At 36.8% G+C, this 24,622-nt stretch overlaps 5 protein-coding genes and 1 non-coding gene across 10 annotated transcripts; 5 read left to right on the top strand and 1 right to left on the bottom strand.

Annotated features, from left to right (window-relative positions):
* Positions 1-1,773: 1,773 nt before the first annotated feature.
* On the top strand, positions 1,774-4,074 carry LOC111798968 (putative UDP-arabinopyranose mutase 2). Its single transcript, XM_023682332.2, has 4 exons — positions 1,774-2,307; positions 3,025-3,275; positions 3,366-3,534; positions 3,622-4,074. Exons 1-4 carry the CDS (start codon positions 1,984-1,986, stop codon positions 3,937-3,939), a joined length of 1,062 nt encoding a protein of 353 aa, XP_023538100.1. The 5' UTR covers positions 1,774-1,983; the 3' UTR covers positions 3,940-4,074.
* An 899-nt stretch (positions 4,075-4,973) lies between these two features.
* On the top strand, positions 4,974-7,885 carry SPR1 (spiral1). The gene is made up of 3 exons (XM_023681929.2): positions 4,974-5,131; positions 6,309-6,650; positions 7,499-7,885. Exons 2-3 carry the CDS (start codon positions 6,351-6,353, stop codon positions 7,580-7,582), a joined length of 384 nt encoding a protein of 127 aa, XP_023537697.2. The 5' UTR covers positions 4,974-5,131; positions 6,309-6,350; the 3' UTR covers positions 7,583-7,885.
* A 510-nt stretch (positions 7,886-8,395) lies between these two features.
* Positions 8,396-8,467, top strand: TRNAD-GUC (transfer RNA aspartic acid (anticodon GUC)). The gene has a single exon. It is a non-coding gene; the product is annotated as a tRNA-Asp (tRNA).
* Positions 8,468-8,565: 98 nt separating this feature from the next.
* Positions 8,566-14,132, top strand: MGT3 (magnesium transporter 3). 2 transcript variants are annotated; one of them, XM_087125382.1, is made up of 7 exons: positions 8,566-8,864; positions 9,179-9,702; positions 11,765-11,835; positions 13,030-13,158; positions 13,247-13,570; positions 13,684-13,731; positions 13,829-14,132. In XM_087125382.1, the coding sequence occupies exons 2-7, from the start codon at positions 9,360-9,362 to the stop codon at positions 14,057-14,059; spliced, it is 1,146 nt and encodes a 381-aa protein (XP_086981508.1). In that variant the 5' UTR covers positions 8,566-8,864; positions 9,179-9,359; the 3' UTR covers positions 14,060-14,132. The 2 variants fall into 2 exon arrangements, with proteins under 2 accessions (XP_086981508.1, XP_086981509.1); XM_087125383.1 differs by lacking the exons at positions 8,566-8,864; positions 9,179-9,702 and adding an exon at positions 11,096-11,604 and having other exon boundaries at positions 12,993-13,158.
* A 215-nt stretch (positions 14,133-14,347) lies between these two features.
* Positions 14,348-19,740, bottom strand: LOC111798435 (Purple acid phosphatases superfamily protein). Of its 4 annotated transcripts, XM_023681578.2 has the most exons (13): positions 19,479-19,737; positions 18,975-19,167; positions 18,744-18,835; positions 18,566-18,632; positions 18,334-18,456; positions 17,585-17,677; positions 17,284-17,413; positions 17,036-17,117; positions 16,640-16,772; positions 15,886-16,091; positions 15,667-15,792; positions 15,094-15,403; positions 14,348-14,881 (listed from the first exon to the last, which is right to left on the bottom strand). In XM_023681578.2, exons 1-13 carry the CDS (start codon positions 19,616-19,618, stop codon positions 14,576-14,578), a joined length of 2,001 nt encoding a protein of 666 aa, XP_023537346.2. In that variant the 5' UTR covers positions 19,619-19,737; the 3' UTR covers positions 14,348-14,575. The 4 variants fall into 4 exon arrangements, with proteins under 4 accessions (XP_023537346.2, XP_086981505.1, XP_086981506.1 ...); XM_087125379.1 differs by having other exon boundaries at positions 18,566-18,835; positions 19,479-19,740; XM_087125380.1 differs by having other exon boundaries at positions 18,566-18,835; positions 18,975-19,172; positions 19,479-19,620.
* A 1,553-nt stretch (positions 19,741-21,293) lies between these two features.
* Positions 21,294-24,197, top strand: GRF12 (general regulatory factor 12). The gene is made up of 7 exons (XM_023680971.2): positions 21,294-21,472; positions 21,969-22,275; positions 22,676-22,763; positions 22,893-23,002; positions 23,083-23,231; positions 23,837-23,883; positions 23,978-24,197. The coding sequence occupies exons 1-7, from the start codon at positions 21,397-21,399 to the stop codon at positions 23,993-23,995; spliced, it is 795 nt and encodes a 264-aa protein (XP_023536739.2). The 5' UTR covers positions 21,294-21,396; the 3' UTR covers positions 23,996-24,197.
* The last annotated feature ends 425 nt before the right edge of the window (positions 24,198-24,622 follow it).

Raw genomic sequence — 24,622 nt, 5'->3', positions numbered from 1 at the left:
GGACTTCCATGCAATTCCTCCTTTCTATTATTAGTGGTTGTTTGAAAATTACAAAAATAATCCAAATTAAATATATATATATATATATATATATATATATATATATATATATATATATATATATATATATATATATATATATATATATATTTTTTTTTTTTTTGTTTAGTGGGCCTTATGTGACTAATAATTGAATAACATAAACAAGATAAAAGACATAATCTAGCATGATCCAAAATTAAAAGGTGTAATACAATTAAATATCATATTAATTTTCAACTTTATTCCATTAGACATGTTTTAAGGTTTAAAAACATACCAGTCAAGTTATGGTATTGTCAATTTGAGCATAGTTCAACTGACTAATATATATATATATTTGAAAAATAGATCAAGTATCAAAAAGTTTAAATCTATGCCTGAATAACCCAAGTTCACTCGGGTAGATATTGTTCAATTTGACTCATTATATATCACCGTCATGATTTTTAAAACGTTCCCCTCTTTAACCAATGTGGGATCTCACAATCCACCTCCTTTAAGGGCCAGTGTCCCTGCTGACATATTGCACGATCTATAGCTTTAATACAACCTAAGCTCACCGTTAGCAGATATTGTCTACGTTGACTTGTTACATATTGTTGTCAGTCTCACGGTTTTTAAAAGAAATGTTTCGAAGAGATTTCCACACCCTTATAAGAAATGCTTCGTTCCCCTTTCCAACCAATATGTGATCTCACAATCCACTCCCTTTAGGGATCAGTGTCCTCGTTGACACACCACACAATGTATAGCTTTGATACAACCTAAGCTCACCGCTAGCAAATATTGTCCACTTTGACTCGTTACGTATTACCGTCAGCCTCACAGTTTTTAAAAGAAATGTTTCGAAGAGATTTCCACACCCTTATAAGGAATGTTTCGTTCCTCTCTCTAACCGATATGTGATCTCACAATCCACTCCCTTTAGGGGCCAGTGTCCTCGTTGGCACACCACACAATGTATAGCTTTGATACAACCTAAGCTCACCGCTAGCAAATATTGTTCACTTTGACTCGTTACGTATTGCCGTCAACCTCACGGTTTTTAAAAGAAATGTTTCGAAGAGATTTCCACACCCTTACAAGGAATGGTTTGTTCCTCTCTCCAACCGATATGTGATCTCACAATCCACCCTCTTGGGGACCCAACGTCCTTGTTGGCACACCGTCTGGTGTCTAGCTCTGATACCATTTATAAACAGTCAAAGCCCACCACTAGCAGATATGATTCGCTTTGACCCGTTACATATTATCGTCAGCCTCAGTTTTTAAAATACGTCAACACCGAACTAATTTCCACACTCTTATAAGAAATGTTTTGTTCCTCTGTACACGGCGACAATTATTTTGTAAGAAAAAAAGGAAAAAAAGATAAATAAGGAAGAATAGAAGGGCATATGGGCAATTATGGAATTGTTGAAGGATTCTTTTGAAAAGAATAAAGAAACGTAAAAGGTGGGAGGAAAGTTGGCGCGTTGAAGGGGGGGGGGGGGGGGGGGGGCGGTCTAAAATTCCATTAGAACGTGAAGCCTTTTGTCCCTTTCTGGCTGGCTGCGGCTGCGGTAACGTTGTCCGACACGTTCTTTCCTTAGCTGTTTTTTTTTTTTTTTTTTTTTTTTTTCTTTAATTATTTTTTTAATTACGGCAGTTTTAGCTGTCACAAGAATTGTCAACATAATTGACTTCCACACATACCTCCATTCCCATTTCCAATTTCAATTTTATAATTATTTCAAAATTTTCGTAACAAATTTTAAAAAATTAATTAATTTTTTTCTTGACAGATCCAGATCCAGAAAACCCGATTATCCAAATGGCCCAAGAACAATCTCAAATCTATATATATATATAATCGTCGTCTCCGTTCTCTTCGCTCCAAGTCTAATCCGAGTCTTCTCTTCTCTGATTGAAGCTCTTCTGCTACTCTTAAATTGGTTAACAATGGCGGAAGCTTCGGTAAAACCCACTCCCCTTTTGAAAGATGAACTCGATATCGTCATCCCTACCATCCGGAACCTCGATTTCTTGGAGATGTGGAGACCGTTCTTCGAGCAATACCATTTGATCATCGTTCAAGATGGTGATCCTTCGAAGACTATTAAGGTCCCTGAAGGATTCGACTATGAACTCTATAATCGGAACGATATCAATCGGATTCTTGGTCCGAAGGCCTCGTGCATTTCGTTTAAGGATTCTGCTTGTCGATGCTTTGGATATATGGTTTCCAAGAAGAAGTACATCTACACAATCGACGATGATTGCTTTGTAAGATCTACTTGATTTTGCTAGTTGACTTTTGTTTTTGAGATTTCTTTTGCTATTTGTTGATGGCCATTGTTTATGAGCTCTAACTGTTTGTGGAATTGCCTTGACTTGATTTTGGTTTGTTTTTTTATTTTCTTGTTCTGAGTTCTGAGTTCTGGTTTGTGTGGTTAAATCCATTTTGTTCTTGCAAATTATGAACAGATATTGGATTTGTATATGTTAGTGGAGGAACAGATCTTGTGGAAATGCTTGTTTGTTTGAAGAAGTTCTCCTGTTCTTGACAATTATAGCTTTCTTTCGATGAGTCCTATATTGTGAGATCCCACGTCGAAACACCTATAAGGGTGTGGAAACCTCTCCCTAGCAGACACGTTTTAGAAATCTTGAGAGTAACCTCGAAAGGGAAGCCCAAAGAGGATAATATTTGCTAGCGGTGGGCTTGTGCCGTTACACATACAGTCCCTTTATGTTTTGGTCAATGATATCAAAAAGGTGTAGGGGTACCGTAACGAACCAGCTTTAGCTTTTGAGTTTAATAGTTGTTTAGCGGATGATTCGACGTTCTAGGACCGTCGAGTTTACTTGTAAATGTTACTGATGCTAAGTAGTTGAGAAGTTCTTGTAACTGATATAGTGAACATGGGAAGATTTTGATTCGTTTTCATATTTACAAAGATGATCAAATTTTGATGGATTCTTGTAAATCTGTCGTTGCAGGTTGCGAAGGACCCGTCGAACAAGGATATCAACGCGCTCGAGCAGCACATAAAGAACCTTCTATCACCAGCCACCCCAAATTTCTTCAACACTCTGTATGATCCATACAGAGAAGGTGCAGATTTTGTGCGTGGATACCCTTTCAGTCTTCGTGAGGGTGTCCCGACCGCAGTTTCTCATGGACTCTGGCTTAACATTCCTGACTACGATGCTCCAACGCAGCTCGTCAAGCCTCGTGAAAGGAACTCTAGGTCAGTGTGATCCCTGCCGTGCTTCGCTTCGTTTTTAGACTCGACTTCCATGCTTGCTTTATTGAGATGTTCTCTGTAAACCTTGTTTAGGTATGTTGATGCAGTGTTGACAATTCCCAAGGGAACCTTGTTTCCCATGTGTGGAATGAATCTCGGATTCAACCGTGAACTGATCGGACCTGCTATGTATTTTGGACTCATGGGAGACGGTCAGCCGATAGGACGATACGACGACATGTGGGCTGGTTGGTGTGTGAAGGTATGTATATAAGCGCTCCGCCCAAACGACCCTTTGACTCGTGTTGATCTAAGAATATATTGGTTGATGAACTTGTTGTGTTTTCAGGTGATTTGTGACCATATGGGGTGGGGAGTTAAGACAGGACTGCCTTACATATGGCACAGCAAAGCCAGCAACCCATTCACCAACCTGAGAAAGGAGTACAAAGGGATCTTCTGGCAAGAAGATCTGATCCCGTTCTTCCAATCGGTCGTCCTCCCGAAAGAATGCACGACGGTTCAGAAATGCTACATCGAACTGTCGAAGCTAGTGAAGGAGAAGCTCGGCCCCATCGATCCCTACTTCGTTAAGCTCTCGGAGGCAATGGTCACTTGGATTGAAGCTTGGGATGAGCTCAACCCTGCTGGAGACGCCTCCAAGTAGATTTCATGACTCTTTTGCTATCTTTTTCCCCTTCAGCATAATTTAAAGCTTAGAATGTTTGCTGTGTTATTTGTTTTTGTGTATCCTTTCCTTGCCAAACATTGAATTGAGATCAATAACATGGGTTGCCCCTAATCGAATTAGTGTATCGGGTATTAGACGTTGATGCCACGTGCCACTTTTTTATAGGTCGAGAATATGTCATAGACTCATGGGTCAATTTCTGATCGCTTGAGAATATGTCACGTGTCAGATTCTAATAGGTTGAGAATATGTCATAAACTTCTGGGTCAATTTTTAATAGCTCGAGAATATGTCATAGACTCTTGGGGTCAATTTCTAATACCGCTTCTAATAGGTTGAGAATATGCCACAGACTTCTGGGTCAATTTCAAATAGCTCGAGAATATGTCACAGACTCTTGGGTCAATTTCTAATATTGCCTTTTGGGTCAATTTCTAATAGCTCGAGAACATGTCGCAGACTCTTGGTCAATTTCTAATACCGCTTCTAATAGGTTGAGAATATTAATTGTACCGGAAATTGATTTTTTTAATAAAAAAATATTAGTTTAAATATATGTAATTTTATAATTTTATTGATTAAACCTCTAAACTACAATAAAAGAATCAATTGAAGAAAAAGAACACTGAAAACCATGTCCGAAATATAGCCAAATATGGAAATAAAATAAACCAAAATTGGATGAAATTAAAATGAAGCGTGAAAAAAGAATTCGCCGTTGCCGGGGATCGAACCCGGGTCACCCGCGTGACAGGTGGGAATACTTACCACTATACTACAACGACATGTTTGAAAGCGGTTTGAATTTTAATTTATTTATTTACATTGTGATTTTTTTTTTTTAAATTTTAAAATCAAATTTTTATTTTATATTAAGAGTTAAAAAATTTCTAAGCCAACGTGGATAAATTAAAATTTTAAAAATTTAATGGTCGGATTTACTCGTTAACTAAAAAAGAATAGCAAATTAAAAAAAACAAAAAAAACGAATATTTATTTTTAGTAATTTATTAATTGAAAAAATCGCGTGTAATAAATAAATAAATAAATAAATAATTTCACAAGTATCTTCCCAGACTGCGTGCTAGGTACGAGTACACCAGCCCACTCATTTCTTTGTTCCCTCTGAAACTCTGAAGTTCGCCTCAGATCCGATCGTCGCCGGAAGGTTTGCGCCAATTTCTAACCCTTACACTTAGATCTTCTCTTACCTTCGTGTTTTAGCTTTCTTATCGCTCATTTCAGTTTCCGAATTCACGTTTTTGCTGTCATTGAACCAAGGATTTCATCTCAATGCGTGATTGTTTTAGCGTCTTTTTGCTCGATTACTTAGCGGTATACGATTGTTTGTTTACCTTCACTTGCATTCCTTGGCCAGATCTACTTGGTTTTCTCTCTCTCTTTTTTACTGTCAGATGTGTGCGGTTGGAACTGTTCTCTTTGCTTTTAATTTGAGATCGAGGTGTTGTGATGTTTGTTGCGAATTTTCCCCTAGCTCTTTTTGTATTATCGTCTATTACCTCTTGATTGCTGCACTGATCAGATCTTGGTTATGCTTAGGGTTTGTTTGGCATGGCCGATTTTGCTAAATTGTGAGCGTGCTCATGTTTATTGATCGTATCAAAGATTATCAGACGATCTACAGTAAATGTCTACATTTTAACTGTTTCTTACTTTTGGGTGAAGTGATCAAAATTTGAGTTGGGTATTTAGGGTATAAGGCAGGTGGAACGTGCCTCTTGCGCTCCTGTGCAACTTTTTGTCAATAAATATGAAACAACTGTAGTAGGTTGACAGAAATGGTGGTCGTGTTTTGAAATTGATGTAGTAGCTCCATTTCTCATGTTCCATGTCCTTGCTTTGGTTGTCTTCTAGGTTCAATATTTTATTTGGAAATTTATTGCTCTTAACATATCCTCTTTAGAGCATGACAACACCTTTACAACTTTCTATTTATTGTGCAACGTAGGTCATGTTAGTATATTCACGATTAGGGTTGTTGTTTTACTTATTTAGAGGACAATTTTTACCTCAGCAAATTAGGACTATTTTGGTACATGCTGAAGTTAGAGAAGTCCCTAAATGGTTATAACAAAGCAATGATTAAAATGGAAATATGGATCGAGTGTGATGTTCAAACATCAATTTCAACGTTTTGTTTCTGTATAGGCTTGATTTCTTACACTATAACTCGAGATTCAAAATTTTCTTTTGATTCTTGGATAAGTTATATGCAATATATAGATTTCTAAGCATGCTTTTGAGGTCCTTCAGCCATGTATTTTCACCCATTTATGTTCTAACCTTCATTTATTTTTTCGTTTTCCATTTCTTCTGGTTGGAAGGCAAGCTTCTGAGTTGTGACATTTGAAAGAAATCAAAGAGCCATGGGCCGTGGAGTTAGCAGTGGTGGTGGGCAGAGCTCATTGGGGTATCTGTTTGGAAGTGGAGAATCTCCCAATGCAGGTGCCCCCAAAGGTGGCCAAGCACCAGCTCCAGCACCAGCACCAGCACCAGCACCACGTTCTAATGAAGCAAAGCCTGTATCCAAACCAGCAGCTTCCAAACCTGCTGCTACTGCTTCACCACCTACAGATTCTGGCAAGCAGATTCCAGCTGGTATTCATAGTAGCTCCTCAAACAACTATTTGAGGGCTGATGGTCAGAACACTGGCAATTTCATAACGGTATGGCTACATTTAGGATTATTCTGCAATTGATCTTGTCTTACCTAACTACTAGCATGTTGTTGATAACTGCGAGAGAAGTAATTTTATTTCAGTTTAACATGTTTCAAATACAGTTTGTTTGGTCTATCAACGAATCTTTCTATCCAATCTAGATGATACGATGGTCAACTAACCTTACTCCTCACTTTCCTGTGTGCCCTAATGAGTGTGACATTTGACATGATGTGTCATTCTGTCCTTAAACATTGCAAATACATCCTGAATATTTTGAGGAGTATGACATAGTGCTTATCCTGAGAAAAAGAATGTTTGTGTGACCATTCAGTTAGATGTTATGTTAAAATGTTAATATATGGGAGCAAACAAGGATGTATTACTTGGATTTGGATGTAAGTAATTACTTTTAGACCACAGAATTATGTCACAATCATGTCTATAATAAGAGTATTGTGCAGCCGCTATGATAACCCACTTGCTCATATTTCTGTTAATCACATTTTAGGCTGTTGTTTCAAATTCTTCCATTTTCCTGTCCCATCTTTGAATTGTTGAAGACATCATCATATCCATGACTTATCTTCATGATTATTTTCTCAAATTGCACTCAAGGACGTCCACGTCTCTTCAGCTTGTTTTACGCATATGTGGTCTTATAACCCCACACAGAGCAATAATTGTCCAAAATCACCCAATCTAGGCCAGACACAAAAGAGGATGTAACTGATCTTTGCAAAAAAATGGACCTACGAGGAAGAAAGCTTTGTTACCCTGATATGATAACTACTGCAAAAAAAGCCTAGCTCCCCCTTATAGAGTGATTGATCGGCTTTCTTTTGTGGGTGCAGGATCGGCCTTCAACCAAGGTCCACGCAGCTCCTGGCGGTGGATCTTCTCTGGATTATCTGTTTGGTGGTGCTGGTGGAAAATGAAAGCTACCAAATCATAACTAAATAGAGCCTATTTGACTATCCAATTTATGTGAATTTTATATGATGTTGAAGTTGAAGTTGAAGGGCAATGTTTTTCGATCTGAAATATGATACTATGGGGCGGGACGATAACGATATGCTTTACGATGTGTAGATGCTATGGTTGCTGCTGCTCTGTTGTTGGGTTTTATTCAATCAAAATTTTTATTTTGGGTTCATGAAAAGCTGTTGTGGAGATGTCTGTGTCTGTCAAGGGATCTTTCTTACAAGTAATGCATAACTTTCTCTTTTGCTTTGCCCTTATGGTCTTGTGTGTTTACTCAGATTATGACCACATTTTGATTGAAGGCCACCCCTTTTGAATACTATGGCTACTGAAAAATGGGTCCTTTCCTTCTGTGCTTTCTATTTCATCAAATTCTTGTTGATTTGGATGGGTAACAGGGTAATAAGAACGATGAACATACAGAACATGGATTATTGGTTTTATTAAGATTCAGAATTAATCCTTTTGCTAAGTAAAAATATCAGAACTAATCTCTTTTTATCTTTATTATAGATTTAAGGAATTAATTGTTTTTTCATACAATTACATGAACTATTTTTTGTGGGTTACTTTATTTTTTTAGAATTAATTTGATTTTGTGGTTGGAATTTGGCTAAAATCTAAAGGTTTCATATTTTGAAAACTTGTAAACAAATATTGAGAGGAAAAAAGAAAAAAACACAATTTTTAGTCAAAAATTTATCTTTCTTCAAAACTGATTAGAAAATAACTGTAAATTATAAATAATTTACAAATCGAATAAGTAAGTCGTTGTAGTATAGTGGTAAGTATTCCCGCCTGTCACGCGGGTGACCCGGGTTCGATCCCCGGCAACGGCGATTTCTTTTTGTTGCCTTTTTTTTTTTTTTTTTGTTCATCGTGGATTTTACTTCTAATTTCAATAATTTCTTTTTGATACCTTTCACTTGGGTGGTAAATTAGAACAATACATTCATACACCATAATTTTACAATTCAACAGGAACACGAAAACATTGCAAAGAATGAGAACCAAATTATGGGATTATGTGTAGATTAAACCAGAATTTAAGTCCCGAAACCACCCTAATCGCCATCCTTTAGCACCTTTCATTATCGGTCTCCGCTGTTCAACATCAGTCCACTCATCGCCCACCTTCTGAATCTGAAATTTCTTGTTGTTCTTCCATTTCTGCATCTGGGTCTCTTTGTTATGCCGATTCAAGCGTTTTCATTCTCATAATTATGCCAAAAACAGGTCAGTTCCCTTCCTTTTCCGCTGCTTTTATCTGGGTTTTGTTTCATTCCACCGTTTAGCTGAAGATCATGTTCGTAGTTTCCCAGGATGAGCTTCTTTAACTCGATTCTTCTTGTCGAATGGATGAGCTCTATTTTGTTCCTTTCTTTGTGGGTTTTCAGAATAATTTAGACCTAGCCTCACTCTTTCTAATACCGTCCATTTGGTTGAGTTTGTTTATCATAATCTTAATTGTTCATGCTCAATCTTGTATTTCCCTAACTTTTATGTTATTAATCTCAATGTTAGTGATGTAATTCACCCTTTTCCTGTAGGAATCTTGGCTTTTCAAGAACACTTTCATGATTCCTTAAGTTTATTTTCAAAGTTTCCAGCAATTTGAGGCATTAGCTACTTAACTTTTCGACCCTTCGCTATCGATATCCGATGGACGCTTCACGAGGATCGTTGTTTACTATTCCAAATCCACATTTTTGAATCATTGCTGAGTTCTTGATGCAGAAGGATATGAACAATATTGGGGTAAAGAAGAGAGGCCATGGGAATCGTTCTTGGATAAAGATTGATCAGGAAGGGAACTCAGAGGTTTTGGAGCTTGAGAAGGCTACTATAATGAGGCATTGTTCTTTACCTTCAAGAGATATGCGACTTTTGGATCCGCTCTTCCTTTGCCCGTCCACAATTCTCGGGAGGGAGAAGGCGATCGTTGTCAGTCTCGAGCAAATTCGGTGTATAATCACAGCTGATGAGGTGATTCTGATGAACTCCTTAGATGGATGTGCTGCTCAGTACAAGGCAGAGCTGTGCAAGCGTCTCCATGCAAGTAAAGATCAATCAGGTAAAGAATTATGTTTTACAGCAATACTTTGTGATTTGGTTATCAAGCATCTCATTTATAGGATAGTTTGGTTATAGTGTTTGAAATAACAAGTATATGGTTTACTCCCCGAGAGGCGAGCTGGTCGTAGGTTCGATCGTTCGGTTCGAAAACTTAATAACATGAGACCCTTTTTTTGTTTTTGGCTTAGGAGTGAGTGATGCCTCTAGAAGATTAGTGGACTTTGGCTATTAGCACAATGTTACCAAAAATACATCCTCGACACACAATGGCAAGGTGTCGGCCCCAATACTCTGTTATTCCAAAACAATATATTTTTTTTTAACAAAAATGAATAAAAGTTACTACTCATTAAAAATGGTTTATAGTTCATAGACTTCAAAAATCCCCGTTAGGCCCTCTTGTTGGGTTATGAACGCTCTCTTGTACGTACCAAAGCTATATATGGTAAGTTTAGTAAAAGGGATAAAGCTATGGTTATATCTGATAAATATATATATATATATATATATATATATATATATATATATATATATATATATATATATATATATATATATATATATATATATTCTTAGATAAAGCTAAAACTATATGGGGATAGAGGGTTATATTTGGTAAACTTATATATAGTAGACTGAATCATATATATATATATATATATATATGAAGTTATATATGGTAGATGTTATATCTGGTAAGTCTATATAATCACACACACACAGATATATATATATATATATTCTTAGATACAGCTATATACGGTAAATAAAGCTATATATGGTAGATGTTTATATCTTATAAGTCTATATAATCATATATATATAGTTGTATAATATATATATATATATATATATATATATTATACAGCTATATATATATGGTAGATAAAGCTACATATGGTAGATGGTTATATCTGGTAAATCTATATATAGTAAACTGAATTATATATATATTGTTAGAGGTTGTTACTTCTCTGCCTTCTCTATATTTTCTCTTATAGTGTCGTCAATATAAACCTTTTGCTAATATTTCTACTTGTATTTTCTCTTCATCATTGACTGTGTGTTGTTGTGTGATCCTAATACCTTTTCCCTTTAATGAAGGAATAAAAAGAGACGGTATTTGTAAGGAATGTAGGTTAGAAGAATGAAAAAATGTTCCTACTTTCCTAGTAAGAACAAACTAATGGGTGTCGGGCAAACCGTCATTGCCAACTTGGTCTCGTTCTTTTGGATTGGAGTCCATTCTTGTAGTTAGTGTTGCGACTTTGTTTGTTGGCTTGTTTTTTGTATGCCCTTGTATATTCTTTCATCTTTCTCAATGAAGCTTAGTTCTTGTAACAGTCCAAGCCCACTGCTAGCAGATACTGTCTGCTTTGGCCCACTACTTATTGTTGTCAGCCTCACGGTTTTTGTGAGAATCCCACCTTGGTTGGGGAGGAGAACAAAACACCATTTATAAGGGTGTGGAAACCATTCCCCTTTCCCTAGGAGACGCGTTTTAAAAACTTTGAGGGGAAGCCCGAAAGGGAAAGCCCAAAGAAGCCAATATCGGCTAATGGTGGGCCTGGCCGTTACAGTTTTAAAACGTGTATGTTAGGGAGAGGTTTCCACACCCTTATCAGGAATGTTTCGCTCCCCTCTCCAACCGATGTGGGATCTCACGATCCACCCCCCTTGGGGGTCAGCGTCCTCGCTGGCACACCGCTTGGTGTCTAGCTCTGATACCATTTGTAATAGCCCAAGCTCACCACTAGCGAATATTGTCAGCTTTCGTCAGCCTCACGGTTTTAAAACGCGTCTATTAGAGAGAGATTTCCACACCACTATAAAGAATGTTTCGTTCCCCTCTCCAACCGATGTGAGATCTCACACTTACCTCCAAGAAGGACTAATCATGGTGAATTTATTACACTTCTACTAACCTTTTTTAGCTGCTTAGTAAACCAGAGCTTGTATTGTTTTTGTGTGTTGAACCGCCACCAAATGCTCTGTTGAAAGAATGAAAAAAGAGTGTCGTAGTTGTAGCTGCTTATGATGATACTTCCCAATTTGTACAGATGATTTGCCCTTTGAATTTAGGGCACTGGAGCTGGCGCTGGAACTTACTTGTTCATTTCTTGACACTCAGGTATCTCTCTCGCTGCTACCATTGCATGTGTACATTGATATCAGCTAAATATTCAATGTGGTATATTTTTGGTATTGCTCTGACCCCGTAATCCGACCAATCTGGACTACCCAACCGAAACCATAAAAGTTGGATTGAGTTCGTTTTTTTTTTGTTTGGGTTGGGTTCAAAATTCAAGTTCGGTTTATGGGTTGACATTTTTTGGTTGGGTCAACCCAACCAACCCTCCCGTATCCTACTTGTAAAAAGATTAAGTCTAACGTTTGTAATTGATGTTAGTGATGTGTGACTTGTGCATGTTTGATATTTGAATTTTACAAGATTTTAGTTGTTAATCTAACCTGAAAATAGAGGGTTGGGTTGGGTTGGGTTGGGTTGGGTTGGGTTGGGTTGGGTTGGGTTGGGTTGGGCTGGGTTGGGCTGTGAACTCTATTCGGGTTGTTTGGGTCACCAACCGAACCAATTTTAAATTTTGAATTGGTTCAAAAGATTTTTCCAACCCAACCCGTGTATATCGAGGAAAGGAACCGAGTTTTAGGTTTTAAATATGAGAGTGAATACTCCTTTCATCTAAGAGCATATAGAGGACCTAAATCTTCACTCACTCCTTTGGACAGCCCATTGTTACGCCAGCAGGATAACAAACTTGAAACGTGGAGTCCGAGCGACCAGTGAGCGGGTGGTTAGTGGCCAATAGCCCCCTAGTTAATGGCATTACTCTCCGCGGCTGGCACTCAAGGAACCACGGGGCACTCCATACGGAGCAAGCAAGTCTTGGGGATGAGACACCCGCGCAAAGACCTTAATTCTCATTAGGAGGTCGAACCAAGGTCCTTTGGTATTTCCTTTGGTCATTAAAAAAAGCAAAAATGGCTGAGAATGGTGTCGATGAAGTCCGATGGGAGCAAGACTTGGAACGACAATCCGTAAAAGAAAACACCTATATGCAAATCTACTAAACAAGGCAATAATCAAAAGGAATTACTGGATAGCTTAGTAAAATGGATATGACTGTTATGGATGGTCCGATACTAAATAAACACGAATCACCATAAGCTCTGGCAACAGCCATTACTGGTTTATGCAGACTTAGAGCTACTGTTATGTACTTCTAAGTTAGGAATCCATATTCTAAACAATTCTTACTGTTGTGTTAGCTGGTCTTTGAACTGCTTATCTTCTTCGGCTCGACAGATGAAGGGGATGGAAATCGAGATATACCCTCTACTGGATGCTTTAGCGTCTTCAATAAACACGCTTAATCTCGAAAGAGTTCGAAGATTTAAAGGCAACCTTCTGTCCTTGACTCAACAAGTGCAAAAGGTAAGTATCCCGGAACATTGTAATCTTTTGCAACTACGTTTTTTTCGCGTCGTTACATTATATATTATCGTTTCGTGTCAAATATCAGGTACGTGATGAAGTCGAGCATCTGATGGACGATGATGGGGATATGGCAGAGATGTTTCTGACAGAAAAGAAACAAAGATTGGAGGCGAACATCCGAAGTAACTTGTATCTCGAAACTAGTTTCTTCGGGAAACCAAAATCTGCTCCTGTTTCACCAGTGGGTTCGACCAATGGATCTTTTAAATTACAAAGGGCTTTTAGCAGTATTGTAAACTCGAGCAGCTTCATGAGTTCATCAAACGGTGGTGATAACGTCGAACAATTGGAGATGCTGCTCGAGGCGTACTTCGTGGTTATTGATGACATGCTCAGTAAATTGTTATCGGTATGAAATATTTACACTTCTTTAGGTTCTCGTATAGCAGCGTATCGGTGAGAGCGCTTAGAAAACGACATTCAAACGTGCTGAAATTGAAACGTTTTTGATGAATTATGCAGCTCAAAGAATCTATAGATGACACAGAAGATCTGATCAACATTAAACTGGTAATTCTGTGATTTCTAAGATGCTTTATGGTTAGTTAATCACATGGAAATGCAAGAATGAATGCAATGGGAAGCTTCTTTCTTTGTGGATTAACAGGGCAACGTTCAGAACCAGCTGATACAGTTCCAGGTGCTTTTCACTGCAGCTACGTTCTTGGCTACGATGTTTGCGGCGTTAACTGCAGTTTTCGGCATGAATTTTTCCGACGATGTCTTCGAGCATCCGACTTCTTTCCAGTGGATAGTTTACTTGACCTTGATTGCCTGTGGCCTTGTGTTTATCTCTTTTCTATTCTATTTTAGGTACAAGAAAATCTTCCCATTGTAATTGAGCTGCAGTATGTACCTGTTTGTACCTCTCTGCAAAATGAATATTCATATATATATTCATCGTTGAGTTATGCTCAATTTGACATGCAATTTAGAATTCATCAAGTACCCAGCAAAATATGTTGGGTAAACTCGAGTTTTCCAACTTTAGATTTAGCACACCCGAATTTATTAAACCATTACAAACATCTCCTAAAAATCAATACCATCACTCAACTTTCTCCACTCCATTCAGTAAGAAGTCAATCATTCAAAACAAGATATCTGAAATATCAATGGATAGAGCTTTCATGGCAGAAACAAAGACAGAAAAATGGCATTTCATCCGATAATAAATAGTTGCTGTGTGTCTTGCATATGATTTTATGCATACATGAAAGCATCGGTTCGTTCGGTTAGACGAAACCTGCTAAAAAGGCTTAATATCGGTAATATGTAGATGGCGATACAGCCTAATGCACCAAACAATAAGCAGGGAGATCTTGTACCATTCGTTGCATGGTCGAACACCATGTTACGAAGCCAGTGTCGTGCTGGGGCAACTATCAACTGCACAGGCTAAAATGTCCCTATAATCCCTTGATAGTCTGAAAGAATCATAAACCCTTCCATCACTACTCTTCTTGTACTCAAACAAAAGGTTTGAATGGTCAAATGCAGTAAGCTTGACAAATCCATAATCATAATCTCTGTAAATACTCCATTTTGTTTGGAGTGTGATAAATGGTGAAAGGCTTGCCCCTCCACCACCAGCAACGACATGAATTGTTCCATTCAAGGCGCCCTTATAGTAGTGTTTCTCATCATTGGTACAAATATTCTGTGCAAGAAATGGAAGGCAATGCATTAGCTTATTGCATGGTGATGATTGTACTTACTATATAGTCTGGAATTTATAACTAAGATCTATATGGTCACATGAACACTATTATCAAATTTTCGCAAAAATTAAAAGTAATACATGTATATTTCATAGTTAAACAAAGGCAAACATGGGGAAAAAGAACTTATTGCGACAAAATTAAAGAATACCTGGTAGATGGGACATGTTCTCTCGTAACTATGCACATGGCCATATATAGCAAGATCAACCTTATATTTCTGCCAGAGACTTTGAAGGCTCTCACGGCCCATTGGTTCTGAAGATGACCCTTGCTCAGCATAAAATGTGCAAGAAGAGTAACCCAACACACGATGTGCCAGAAAAATTAGCCATGGCTGCTTTTGCCTATCAACAGAAGCTAGACAGTGCTCAATGAACTTATATTGTTCTGTTCCCTCTCTCCAGTCGAGCTCTGTGTTGGCAACGCAGAAGCGAAACATACCATAGTCTGAGACATACCTGATGTAATAGGTATATATGTTCAACTGAGGAATTTTTCATTAAAATCTAGAGAACAATGAAAATCTGGAACAAATATGTCTTCATAAAGCCATAATTATATTTTTTGCTTTACATAATCAAATGTTAGGAGATAAGGTCTCAGAGAATATTGTTCTACGGTGTGAACAGGCTTATTAAAAGAGCAGCTCTACAAGCAACACTAAAATATCAGTGAAATCAAATTAAATCTAGTCGGAAGTTATCAAAACAAGCTTCATTACCAAAACTTTTCCCGATTCTCAGCAGGGACATAAAACAAATTTTGAGCCACTACACCACATTCTCCCCCTGAATCCATGGTGTCATAGAAGGATCCACTCCCTGGCCAGTCACGCTCATGGTTACCACTAAAACAACATGTGATCAGTTGATAAAACAAACAAGAAAAGCTAACTTCCAGACAATGTGTAAGCCATTTAAGGGAGGATGTCTGGAAGTACCTAGCAATCATGTAAGGCACTGTTGATGCAATTGGCCCAATTTGTGCAGTAAACTGATCCCACTGAGAAAGATATCCGTTCGCATAACATATATCTCCAATGTGGAAAACGATATCAATATTTTTCAAATCTTGTATAAGCGTTCTAGTAGTATTGAGAGAGCCATGCTGGAAATCGTTGAATTCATTAGAGCCATCAGCTTCATCCTGTGCAGTATATTACATAAAGGTAAGTTCCAAAGTCTTTATATGGTCAATGGTCATGAGCTAAATGAAACAATTATGTTTGCCAGAAAAGCAACTTTTGGATGTGCAAATATAATTATCGTTGCTATAAAACATTTTGGTTGAGCTTGTTTTTTAATCATATAAATGAATGAACTATTGAACATACTTAATTTGAATTTAACTATGAACCTTTGCTGTAAGATGTTGCAGCATTCAGAAATTCGTAGATAGCTTTTTTTCTTCATAAATAACTTTTTTATGATTTTAATTAAATCAAATAGTTGAGGAGTCAAACTTCTATGTCTAACTGTGTGAGTGTGTGTAAATGTTCTTCACATGATTGTGTCTTCCTTTCAGAAAAGCTACATGCCATTCTGTAGCTATGTCCATACCATAATTTAGGAAACATTTACTTGATCGTTTGTATGCTAAGAAATTACCAAAAAAAGTTCTTCATCTCAGTGAGTTCATATCATAATTATGGTTCATGGATTTGTAAATGTAAGAATCCAGCAAAAGGTCCAAACCTTTCCCATGTCACCAAAAATAACAACTCTTTGTAACGAATTTTGACCAGGATAAGGCGGGGCTCTGAACTTATATGTCGAGCTCCAAATATATGAGCCATTGGTTAATCTATGTCCCAATTTGTATGTATACCTACAGTAAAGAGTAAAAAAGATATTAGCAGTCAGAAGTCTGAATAGCCACCCTCTCAAAAGGCTATTGTTATATTGTAATTTCTTTTTGATATTGCAATATAGTTTTTGGGTTGCTTTCTTATAATTGGGATCCTAACAGCGTAACGTTCAGATGCATATCAACGGTATAAATAATCTTAAATATCCTATTACATTTGGAGCTGTTTAACGGGATGATCTACATATAGCTATGAACAAAAATTTGGGATTCATATAGCTTACTCATTGTTGGGCCACAATTCCTTGAGAAAACTGGTGTGTATAAATCCAGGGTCTCGCCATCCCACTGTCCTTGCAGGTGCACCTAAAAAGATAATCTATGAGATGAAATACCTTTAAAAAACATGAGATCAGAAAATAATACGACAATAGGAATTGAGCAGCAGCTACTAAACTACTGTTTGGCAGGGAAATGTAGCATATCTCTTATAAATAGCTGTAGCAGATCTATATTTAAGGAATTTACATACCACACATGCTGTTACGATCAAAAGTCAGTGTGCCCGCTGGGGATCGCATAAGGTCTTTTCCATTTTGGCTCCACTCAACCAAAGGTTCAGCCTCATCAATTCCGTATCCACTTGTCCATGTTACAGTCATCTGAGTATCAATGGTTAAACCATATCATCTTCATATAGATTTAACTAACAAATCAAAAGCAGGAGCGATTATCCACTCAACTAATGCTTGGTTGTGTTGAAAATTTATCTATTCACCAAAAATAACCTAGGAAAACCAGTTATGGGAACGCAATTGCTAGCTTATACTTACTTCATTCCAATCTTTTCCTTGTGCCAAGCGTGGGTAAAGTGGTGCATCAGGATTTGCAAAAGTTACTCGGTTAGATATTGCCACCACCTTCGGCTAAATATGAAAAGGGAATGAATAAGATAAAATGTATGCAAACAAACTCACCAAAACGTTTGCCAAGGTTAAGTTCAATTATGAATATTTATAAAGAAGAAAGCAAGTGAAATTAGCTAACACAGATGATTGTATGTTGATATGATAACATTCTTCGGTGCATGAGACAAACTATCGGGTCTATGCACACCGATACGACAACTAAATCAACTTGATAGGAAGGTTGATTCTAAAAGATACAAGAATATGCCATGGCCAACTTAAATAATTTTAAATACTAACCCTAGATGTCCATAACACATAAACATCTATCATCACAATGATGTGATAGGTATTATTCACTTGGGAGGCTCAATTCCAAGGAGAGGGGAAAAGGCAAGAAAACAAATCCCAGAAGTAAAGAGGTCATAATAGTTGGGTCCTCATTGATAATGGCAAGTATTATTCACTGTAGGTTCTGGCTTGTGAGCTTACATTTGCATGATAGTGCAAGAGTTCAGAACACAATCCTAAAAGCAGTGAAGCAGAAAATGAATGGATAAGATCAAACAACACAGGAATGTTTTAAAACAAAAATGTTTGTTGGTATCAAATTTATTGTCCATAGATATTTTGAATCCATGAAGTGAATGAAACCAAAAAAAAAAACAGCATACTTTCGCTAAACCGCCAGAAAATAATGCGAACGAGAAGTCGGATCTCTGGTTTATCAGCTGAAGTTTCAAAAGCCCTCGTCCAGTAGTTTTGTACTTGGGATTTGTGTAATTGGCATACAGAAACTGCAATAAACTTCATATAATTAGTTGGCTAATGAACTCTCTACGCTGCAGAGAGAGGCTAAATATAGACGAAATTCATGAAACAACTTAAAAATCAAGTGGAATGAACCTTGATAGGTGCAGAACACAACAATGGTGGATATACTCTTGGACTATCCATAGGGCAGGAAGAAGAACTGAAATAGAATAACAAAATTTTGCACTCAATCAATGAAACAATCATACTAGCATGAAATAAACACAAAAATGCTTTGAAGAAACTCAAAATTGAAACCAATGCAGATAACCTGAAATTGGCTGGAGAAAATACTCCAATCCAATCATCAGAGGACGGGTTTGGAGAACTATACTTCAATGTTACCCATTCTGCATTCTCGCCCTGCAACAGAAAACAGACTTTCTCAATCAAAAACAAGTTCTAAAACAAATACATATTAGCTTCCAAGATTGGCATTTCTATAGAGTTAAAAACACGATCAGCACTGAATTAGACCAAAACATAGGGCATTGAAGCTTACCTTCAATCCAAGAACAGATGGAGAGGCTTTAACATCAGCATTTTCATTAAGAGCGAATGTAGATTTATGAATAGCAATTTTCGAGAAAGGATGGCTTCCATGTGATTTGACTTGTTGCTGTGTCGCTAGAATCCATAATATTCCCAGGCAGAGAAATTCAAGGGGTCTCATCACAACCGATATCTGAACTGAACTGAACTGAACCAAAACACCAGAAATCAAATCGGTAAGAAGATTTTAGCAAACTCCTTACCAAAAATGACGATATAAATTGTGAAAATCAATGAAAGTAGGTGGAAAACAGATCAACATGACCGGAAAAAGTCAGTAAAAACTGCAAGTAAACCTCATCCTTGCAAAGCAGTTCAAATCGGTACAAAAAAACAATCTCCTCCACTTGAAACCAAGCTCTCGAGCACTTAACTAATCACTCAAGAAGCGAACTCAAAAATCATACTCCATAACGAAATTAGATATGGTTTAAGAAAACTGATCAATAAGTACCTGCAGAAGAACGAAGCTGAAAAGGATCGGAGTTCAAATTTTGACAAAACTTTGGAAGTGCTAGAACCTGTCCATTGTCGACGACAGAGCGGCTCCTTCAAATTCGAATTCAGTTGGAGCGGATGATGAGAAACAGCCATTAGTGAAGAGCTTTAAATAATCGAAAGGTGTGAGGAATCTTGCAAGAAGATTCCGGTTATCACCTGTTCTTACACCATAATTGCGAGACTTTTGGTCGCCGGAGAGTTGACGCCGTCGGTCAAACTTGTCCCATACCATAACCCACCGTTTTACCATTTACGTGAAAATTAAGATAATTAAATTGTAATAATTTTTTTTAAAAAAAAAAGTTAATAACTGTTTTTAAAAATAAAAAAGGTTAAATTTTTAATAAATAAATAAAAAGTTAAATGTTTTATTTAGTGTTATTACAAATAAAAATAATTAACTTATATAATAAATTTAAAAATATTCTAAAATTGAATATTTTAAATTTTATTTTATTTAAATTTACATCTTTTAAATATTTAATTTTAGTTCATATACTTCTCATCAGTCTTAAAATTAATTAAATAGATAAAATAACTATAATTATGTTTTTTTAAAAATAATGATAAATTTAAAATATAAATATTTAATATTTAATATTTTTTAATGTTAAAATGACCACGGCTGTCATCATTACGCGTGACAAACAAGATTAAGAAAAAAAATGATATCTTGTTTTAATGAATACATTCCTTTCAAGGAAAGCTATGTCAACCCATTGATTCACAACAGTTTTTATTTTATTTTCCCTTTTTAAATAATTCAAATATTAAAATTTTAATTTTTTCTATAAAAATATATATATATATATATAAATGAAAGATAAATAGACGACAAAATTGTCAATAGTGTTCCTCGACAACAGTGACAACCGAGATTGAAGGAAAACATATGAAAAAGGTCGAGAGAGTGGGTCGGGGAGGTAGGTCGACACAGTGGGAAAAGAATGGAGACTATACATAAATTCCAGACCTAACGGGTGAACCACATACGCGAGTCAAGTGTCACGGTCATGCTCGTCCAAGGCGTGTTGCCCATGGCCGCATGCTCATGACAAGCCCAACCCTTTATGTCTTTTCATATTCTAGTGTTTTACTTTTGCATTTCTAGGAAGTATGACGTTTCAGAAATATCATGTTTATGCCTGTCAGACATGAAATGTCTCAGAATGTACTATAGGAGGATAGACTAGTTGTCAACTTCTCCATGCCCAAAGTTATATATTGTAAGCAGTTGTTATTTCTCTCTTGCTTGCTTATAGAACGTCTATTTCAAAAATCTCTCTTTCGAAAATCTCTCTCTACCGAGGCTAGAAGCTCGAGCATACGTCGCTTGGCCGTAGGCGACGTAAGTACAAATTGGCTTAGCTCACTTGTCGTACTTGGTATACGAGTTTTTAGCACTTAACTATCGAATTTTTGTTATCACGTGTTGTGCCACGTTGGATACGTTGCGTAGGTGGTACATAATTTACCTTAAATTGCAATCACGAGCGGATTTCATCAAGTCACTCGTGGACACGAGCCAAGCTGACCTATTTTGGACACGAGCCAAGCTAACCTATTTTTGACTTTTTTTTTTTTTTTTTTTTTTTTAAATTGTTTTATTTATTTAAATTACATTATTTATAATAAATAAAATAAAATTATGGAAAAGAAGAAAGAAAATATAAATAAAAATTTGAAGGGCAAACCACAATTTTCGCGCATCAACCAAACCACCACTCCCAAACGAATCCAACGGTTCAGATTCAGTTTAGTTTCTGCCCATTCCCTCTTGCTTTCTATATTCGCTTATTCTTCTTTCCTTTTCCTCTGGTTGTCTCTGTCTTTTTCGCATTTCTGCTCCATTTTTGCAGCTTTCTGAAACCATGTCTTCGTCCGAGAAGGAGAGAGAGACACAGGTCTACTTGGCCAAGCTCGCCGAGCAGGCCGAGCGCTATGACGGTATGGTCGCTATTCGCTTTTCTACTTCTCCTGCATTGTTTTTCTAATTTGTTTTGTGTTCTTTCCGATTTTTTATTCTGTTTGTTTTTCCGTGTTGTGTTGTGTTCTTTTTTTCTTTTAAGGTGCGATTTGATGAATATGTAGGGAATGATCTGTTGTTTTATTCTGGATTGTGATTTGTGTTCGTAAATGTGGACGGGAAATTGTTGATGTTGGTTTCTAGGTTCTTTGTTTCCTGTACGATTATCTTAGCGTTCGGCATTGCTTCTGATACCGAATTTTTGTTGTTGAAATGATAATTGATTTCGACCTCTTGCTTCGCTTTTGTGTTTGAGAAAAGTTATCAATTATTGGATCTTCTGCATGATCGCTGTGTTAGATGCGCAATATTTATCTGATGCCTCGTTGATTTCTTTGAGTAATTTGAGGATGTTTCATATCTGTGAGGTGGAATTTTTTTTCTTTATGGAGTTGATTCATTCATCCAATGATGCAGAAATGGTTGAGTGTATGAAGAATATTGCAAAGCTTGATCTCGAACTAACTGTGGAGGAGAGGAACCTTCTTTCTGTCGGGTACAAAAATGTCATAGGTGCACGACGAGCCTCTTGGCGCATCATGTCTTCAATTGAGCAGAAAGAGGAGTCCAAGGGAAATGAAAGCATTGTAAAATTGATAAAGGGTTACCGCCAGAAAGTAGAGGAGGAACTTTCAAAGATTTGTGGTGATATTCTCTCTATCATAGACAAGCATCTAATCCCCCATTCGTCCTCTGCAGAAGCCACTGTCTTCTACTACAAGATGTGAGTTGTTTCGTTACTATTAATTTCAAATTTGATCCTCAGCATATTTTTCTTCATTGGGTGAGTAATTTATATGTTTGGAACCTAGAAAGAAACAAAAAAACGGCTTGTTATACTCCGAATCCAACTGATACAGATTTAATACTAATGGATTTCTGTTGTCCTGTATTTCTTTTTGGGATATCAGTGGCTTTTGATCATACCCTGTACACCACGAGGAGACTTTACACACCCTAATGTTGGGGATATATGTTTTTATTCATTCTTAAAATCTGTGAGATAGGCCATAGATAGGTTGATGGTGAATACTGCTTGATGTTTCTATTATCTTGTCCATCCTTTTCTGTAATAGTATATGTAATGTGTACATAGTTACATGTCATAGCATGCATGATTTCAGGAAAGGTGACTACTTTCGCTATCTTGCTGAGTTCAAGACAGATCAAGATAGAAAAGAAGCTGCTGATCAGTCATTGAAGGGATATGAGGCATTTATTTTCTCTATAACATTCAAGCTCACATTAGAAATACAAAACATTAACTGTTTGCTTTTTCTAGATTAAAACATTGCCTCCTCTGCAATTATTTGAGGTGCTCTATTGCCATTTTTGTAACAGGCTGCCTCAAGTACTGCGAATACTGAACTCCCATCAACCCACCCCATCCGGCTTGGCCTTGCTCTCAATTTTTCTGTCTTCTACTACGAGATTATGAATTCTCCTGAGAGGTATTATTAAGCCTAGCTTTCAGTTATCGTATTAGGATGAAAACCTTTACCCAAGTAATGTAATGAGATTCTTCTTGCAGAGCTTGCCATTTAGCTAAACAAGCTTTTGATGAGGCAATTGCAGAGTTGGATACCTTGAGTGAGGAATCATACAAGGACAGCACTCTAATCATGCAACTGTTGAGAGACAACCTCACCCTCTGGACCTCAGATTTGCCTGAAGACGGCGGTATATGTCATAATTGATTCTAGAATAATGTCTCATTGTTTGTCCATATACATAGCATATTGTTCAGGATCTGCCATCCACAGTTTTTCGTTGATTCTCATATAACACTTAAATGCTGAATTTAACCATTATTGGTTGGCCTAGTCGTTAACAACCAGAGAATGGGTCAAGCTGTCAATCGACCTAGAATTTAAGATCATACCAATTATCTTGGCAACTAATAGGGTTAGATGATTATCTCATGAGAATAGTCAAGGTGCAAAAAAAATCTACCCATGGATATTGAAAGAACATGTAGTTATCTTGGCAACTAAATATAGTAGGGTTAGATGATTATCTCATGAGAATAGTCAAGGTGCAAAAAAAATCTACCCAGGATATTGAAAGAACATGTAGTTATCTTGGCAACTAAATATAGTAGGGTTAGATGATTATCTCATGAGAATAGTCAAGGTGCACGTAATCTACACCCGGGTCACTACACCCGGGTCACTTGCACGGGTATTGGAAAAAAAAATGCTGCATTTGAGAATTTCTCGTACTGTCTCTATCTGATAAAAATTTCATCTGTTGCTGCACATCTACTAATTTATGAACTACATCAGGTGAAGAGAACGTCAAAGCTGAGGATTCCAAGCCTGTTGAACCTGAGGTAAGTCATTTGAAGTCCTTTCCTGTTTCAATCTTATAAATTCAGTTTCTACTTTCTATTACTCTTGATGACTTGAAACTGATTCATTACTTAGCCCCAGCAAGCGAAATGAGAGAGCCCCTCTACACATCATCTAGAGATCGGATTTCTTTCCAAAGAGAATTTAAAGAATAGCTCTACGGTGTGGGATTGGACTGCACTATCAGATTTCTTGCGGCGTTTTTTTATTCATTTGGTCCAACTGATGCTGGAGTTTTTTTTTTTTTTTTTGCCAAGCTTTTTTTTTTTTTTTTTTTTTTTTTTTTTTTTTTTTTTTTGCCAAGCTTTTGTTTCAAGTTCAAATTCAAATTCACCTCTTCTTTCATGTTGTTGATTCGTAAAACTAAGTGGATAATTGAATCATAACTATCATAGGTGCATATCTCTATTATTGTAATATGATAGTATCGAATATATCCACATAAGATATGATCTATTAGACATTATCAAGCTAATTAGACACAAAATTAAAAGTTTAAAACATATTAGACACCCTTAAAGTAGACCTTAATGAAGGGCCTAATTAAAATTGCCTATCTTATTAGGGGTGAAATTGAAATTTTACAAAAATTAAGGACTAAAAAAGACCTTAAATCATGATTTAGTACCCTTTGAAATATTTAGCCCTTCATTTAATATCAAAATTATAAAAAAAAAAAAGTAACCCGAAAGATTGTGAGATTCTCACCTACTTAAACTA

Source organism: Cucurbita pepo, chromosome 7 (assembly GCF_057944985.1).
Source record: "Cucurbita pepo subsp. pepo isolate OVF chromosome 7, ASM5794498v1, whole genome shotgun sequence".
Lineage (NCBI taxonomy): Eukaryota > Viridiplantae > Streptophyta > Magnoliopsida > Cucurbitales > Cucurbitaceae > Cucurbita > Cucurbita pepo.
Note: the sequence above shows the minus strand (reverse complement) of the source record. Positions and strands in the feature narration are given on the sequence as shown.

Coding starts and splice junctions, on each gene's coding strand:
- LOC111798968 (XM_023682332.2), top strand. CDS start 1,984: ATGGCGGAAGCTTCGGTAAAACCCACTCCCCTTTTGAAAGATGAACTC. Junction 2,308..3,024: donor CAATCGACGATGATTGCTTT/GTAAGATCTACT, acceptor CTGTCGTTGCAG/GTTGCGAAGGACCCGTCGAA. Junction 3,276..3,365: donor CCTCGTGAAAGGAACTCTAG/GTCAGTGTGATC, acceptor AACCTTGTTTAG/GTATGTTGATGCAGTGTTGA.
- SPR1 (XM_023681929.2), top strand. CDS start 6,351: ATGGGCCGTGGAGTTAGCAGTGGTGGTGGGCAGAGCTCATTGGGGTAT. Junction 6,651..7,498: donor ACACTGGCAATTTCATAACG/GTATGGCTACAT, acceptor TTGTGGGTGCAG/GATCGGCCTTCAACCAAGGT.
- MGT3 (XM_087125382.1), top strand. CDS start 9,360: ATGCAGAAGGATATGAACAATATTGGGGTAAAGAAGAGAGGCCATGGG. Junction 9,703..11,764: donor TGCAAGTAAAGATCAATCAG/GTAAAGAATTAT, acceptor CAATTTGTACAG/ATGATTTGCCCTTTGAATTT. Junction 13,732..13,828: donor ATCTGATCAACATTAAACTG/GTAATTCTGTGA, acceptor GTGGATTAACAG/GGCAACGTTCAGAACCAGCT.
- LOC111798435 (XM_087125379.1), bottom strand. CDS start 19,618: ATGGCTGTTTCTCATCATCCGCTCCAACTGAATTCGAATTTGAAGGAG. Junction 19,168..19,478: donor TCAGCTTCGTTCTTCTGCAG/GTACTTATTGAT, acceptor GGTTCAGTTCAG/TTCAGTTCAGATATCGGTTG. Junction 14,882..15,093: donor GAACATGTCCCATCTACCAG/GTATTCTTTAAT, acceptor TTTCTTGCACAG/AATATTTGTACCAATGATGA.
- GRF12 (XM_023680971.2), top strand. CDS start 21,397: ATGTCTTCGTCCGAGAAGGAGAGAGAGACACAGGTCTACTTGGCCAAG. Junction 23,003..23,082: donor ATTATGAATTCTCCTGAGAG/GTATTATTAAGC, acceptor TTCTTCTTGCAG/AGCTTGCCATTTAGCTAAAC. Junction 23,232..23,836: donor AGATTTGCCTGAAGACGGCG/GTATATGTCATA, acceptor GAACTACATCAG/GTGAAGAGAACGTCAAAGCT.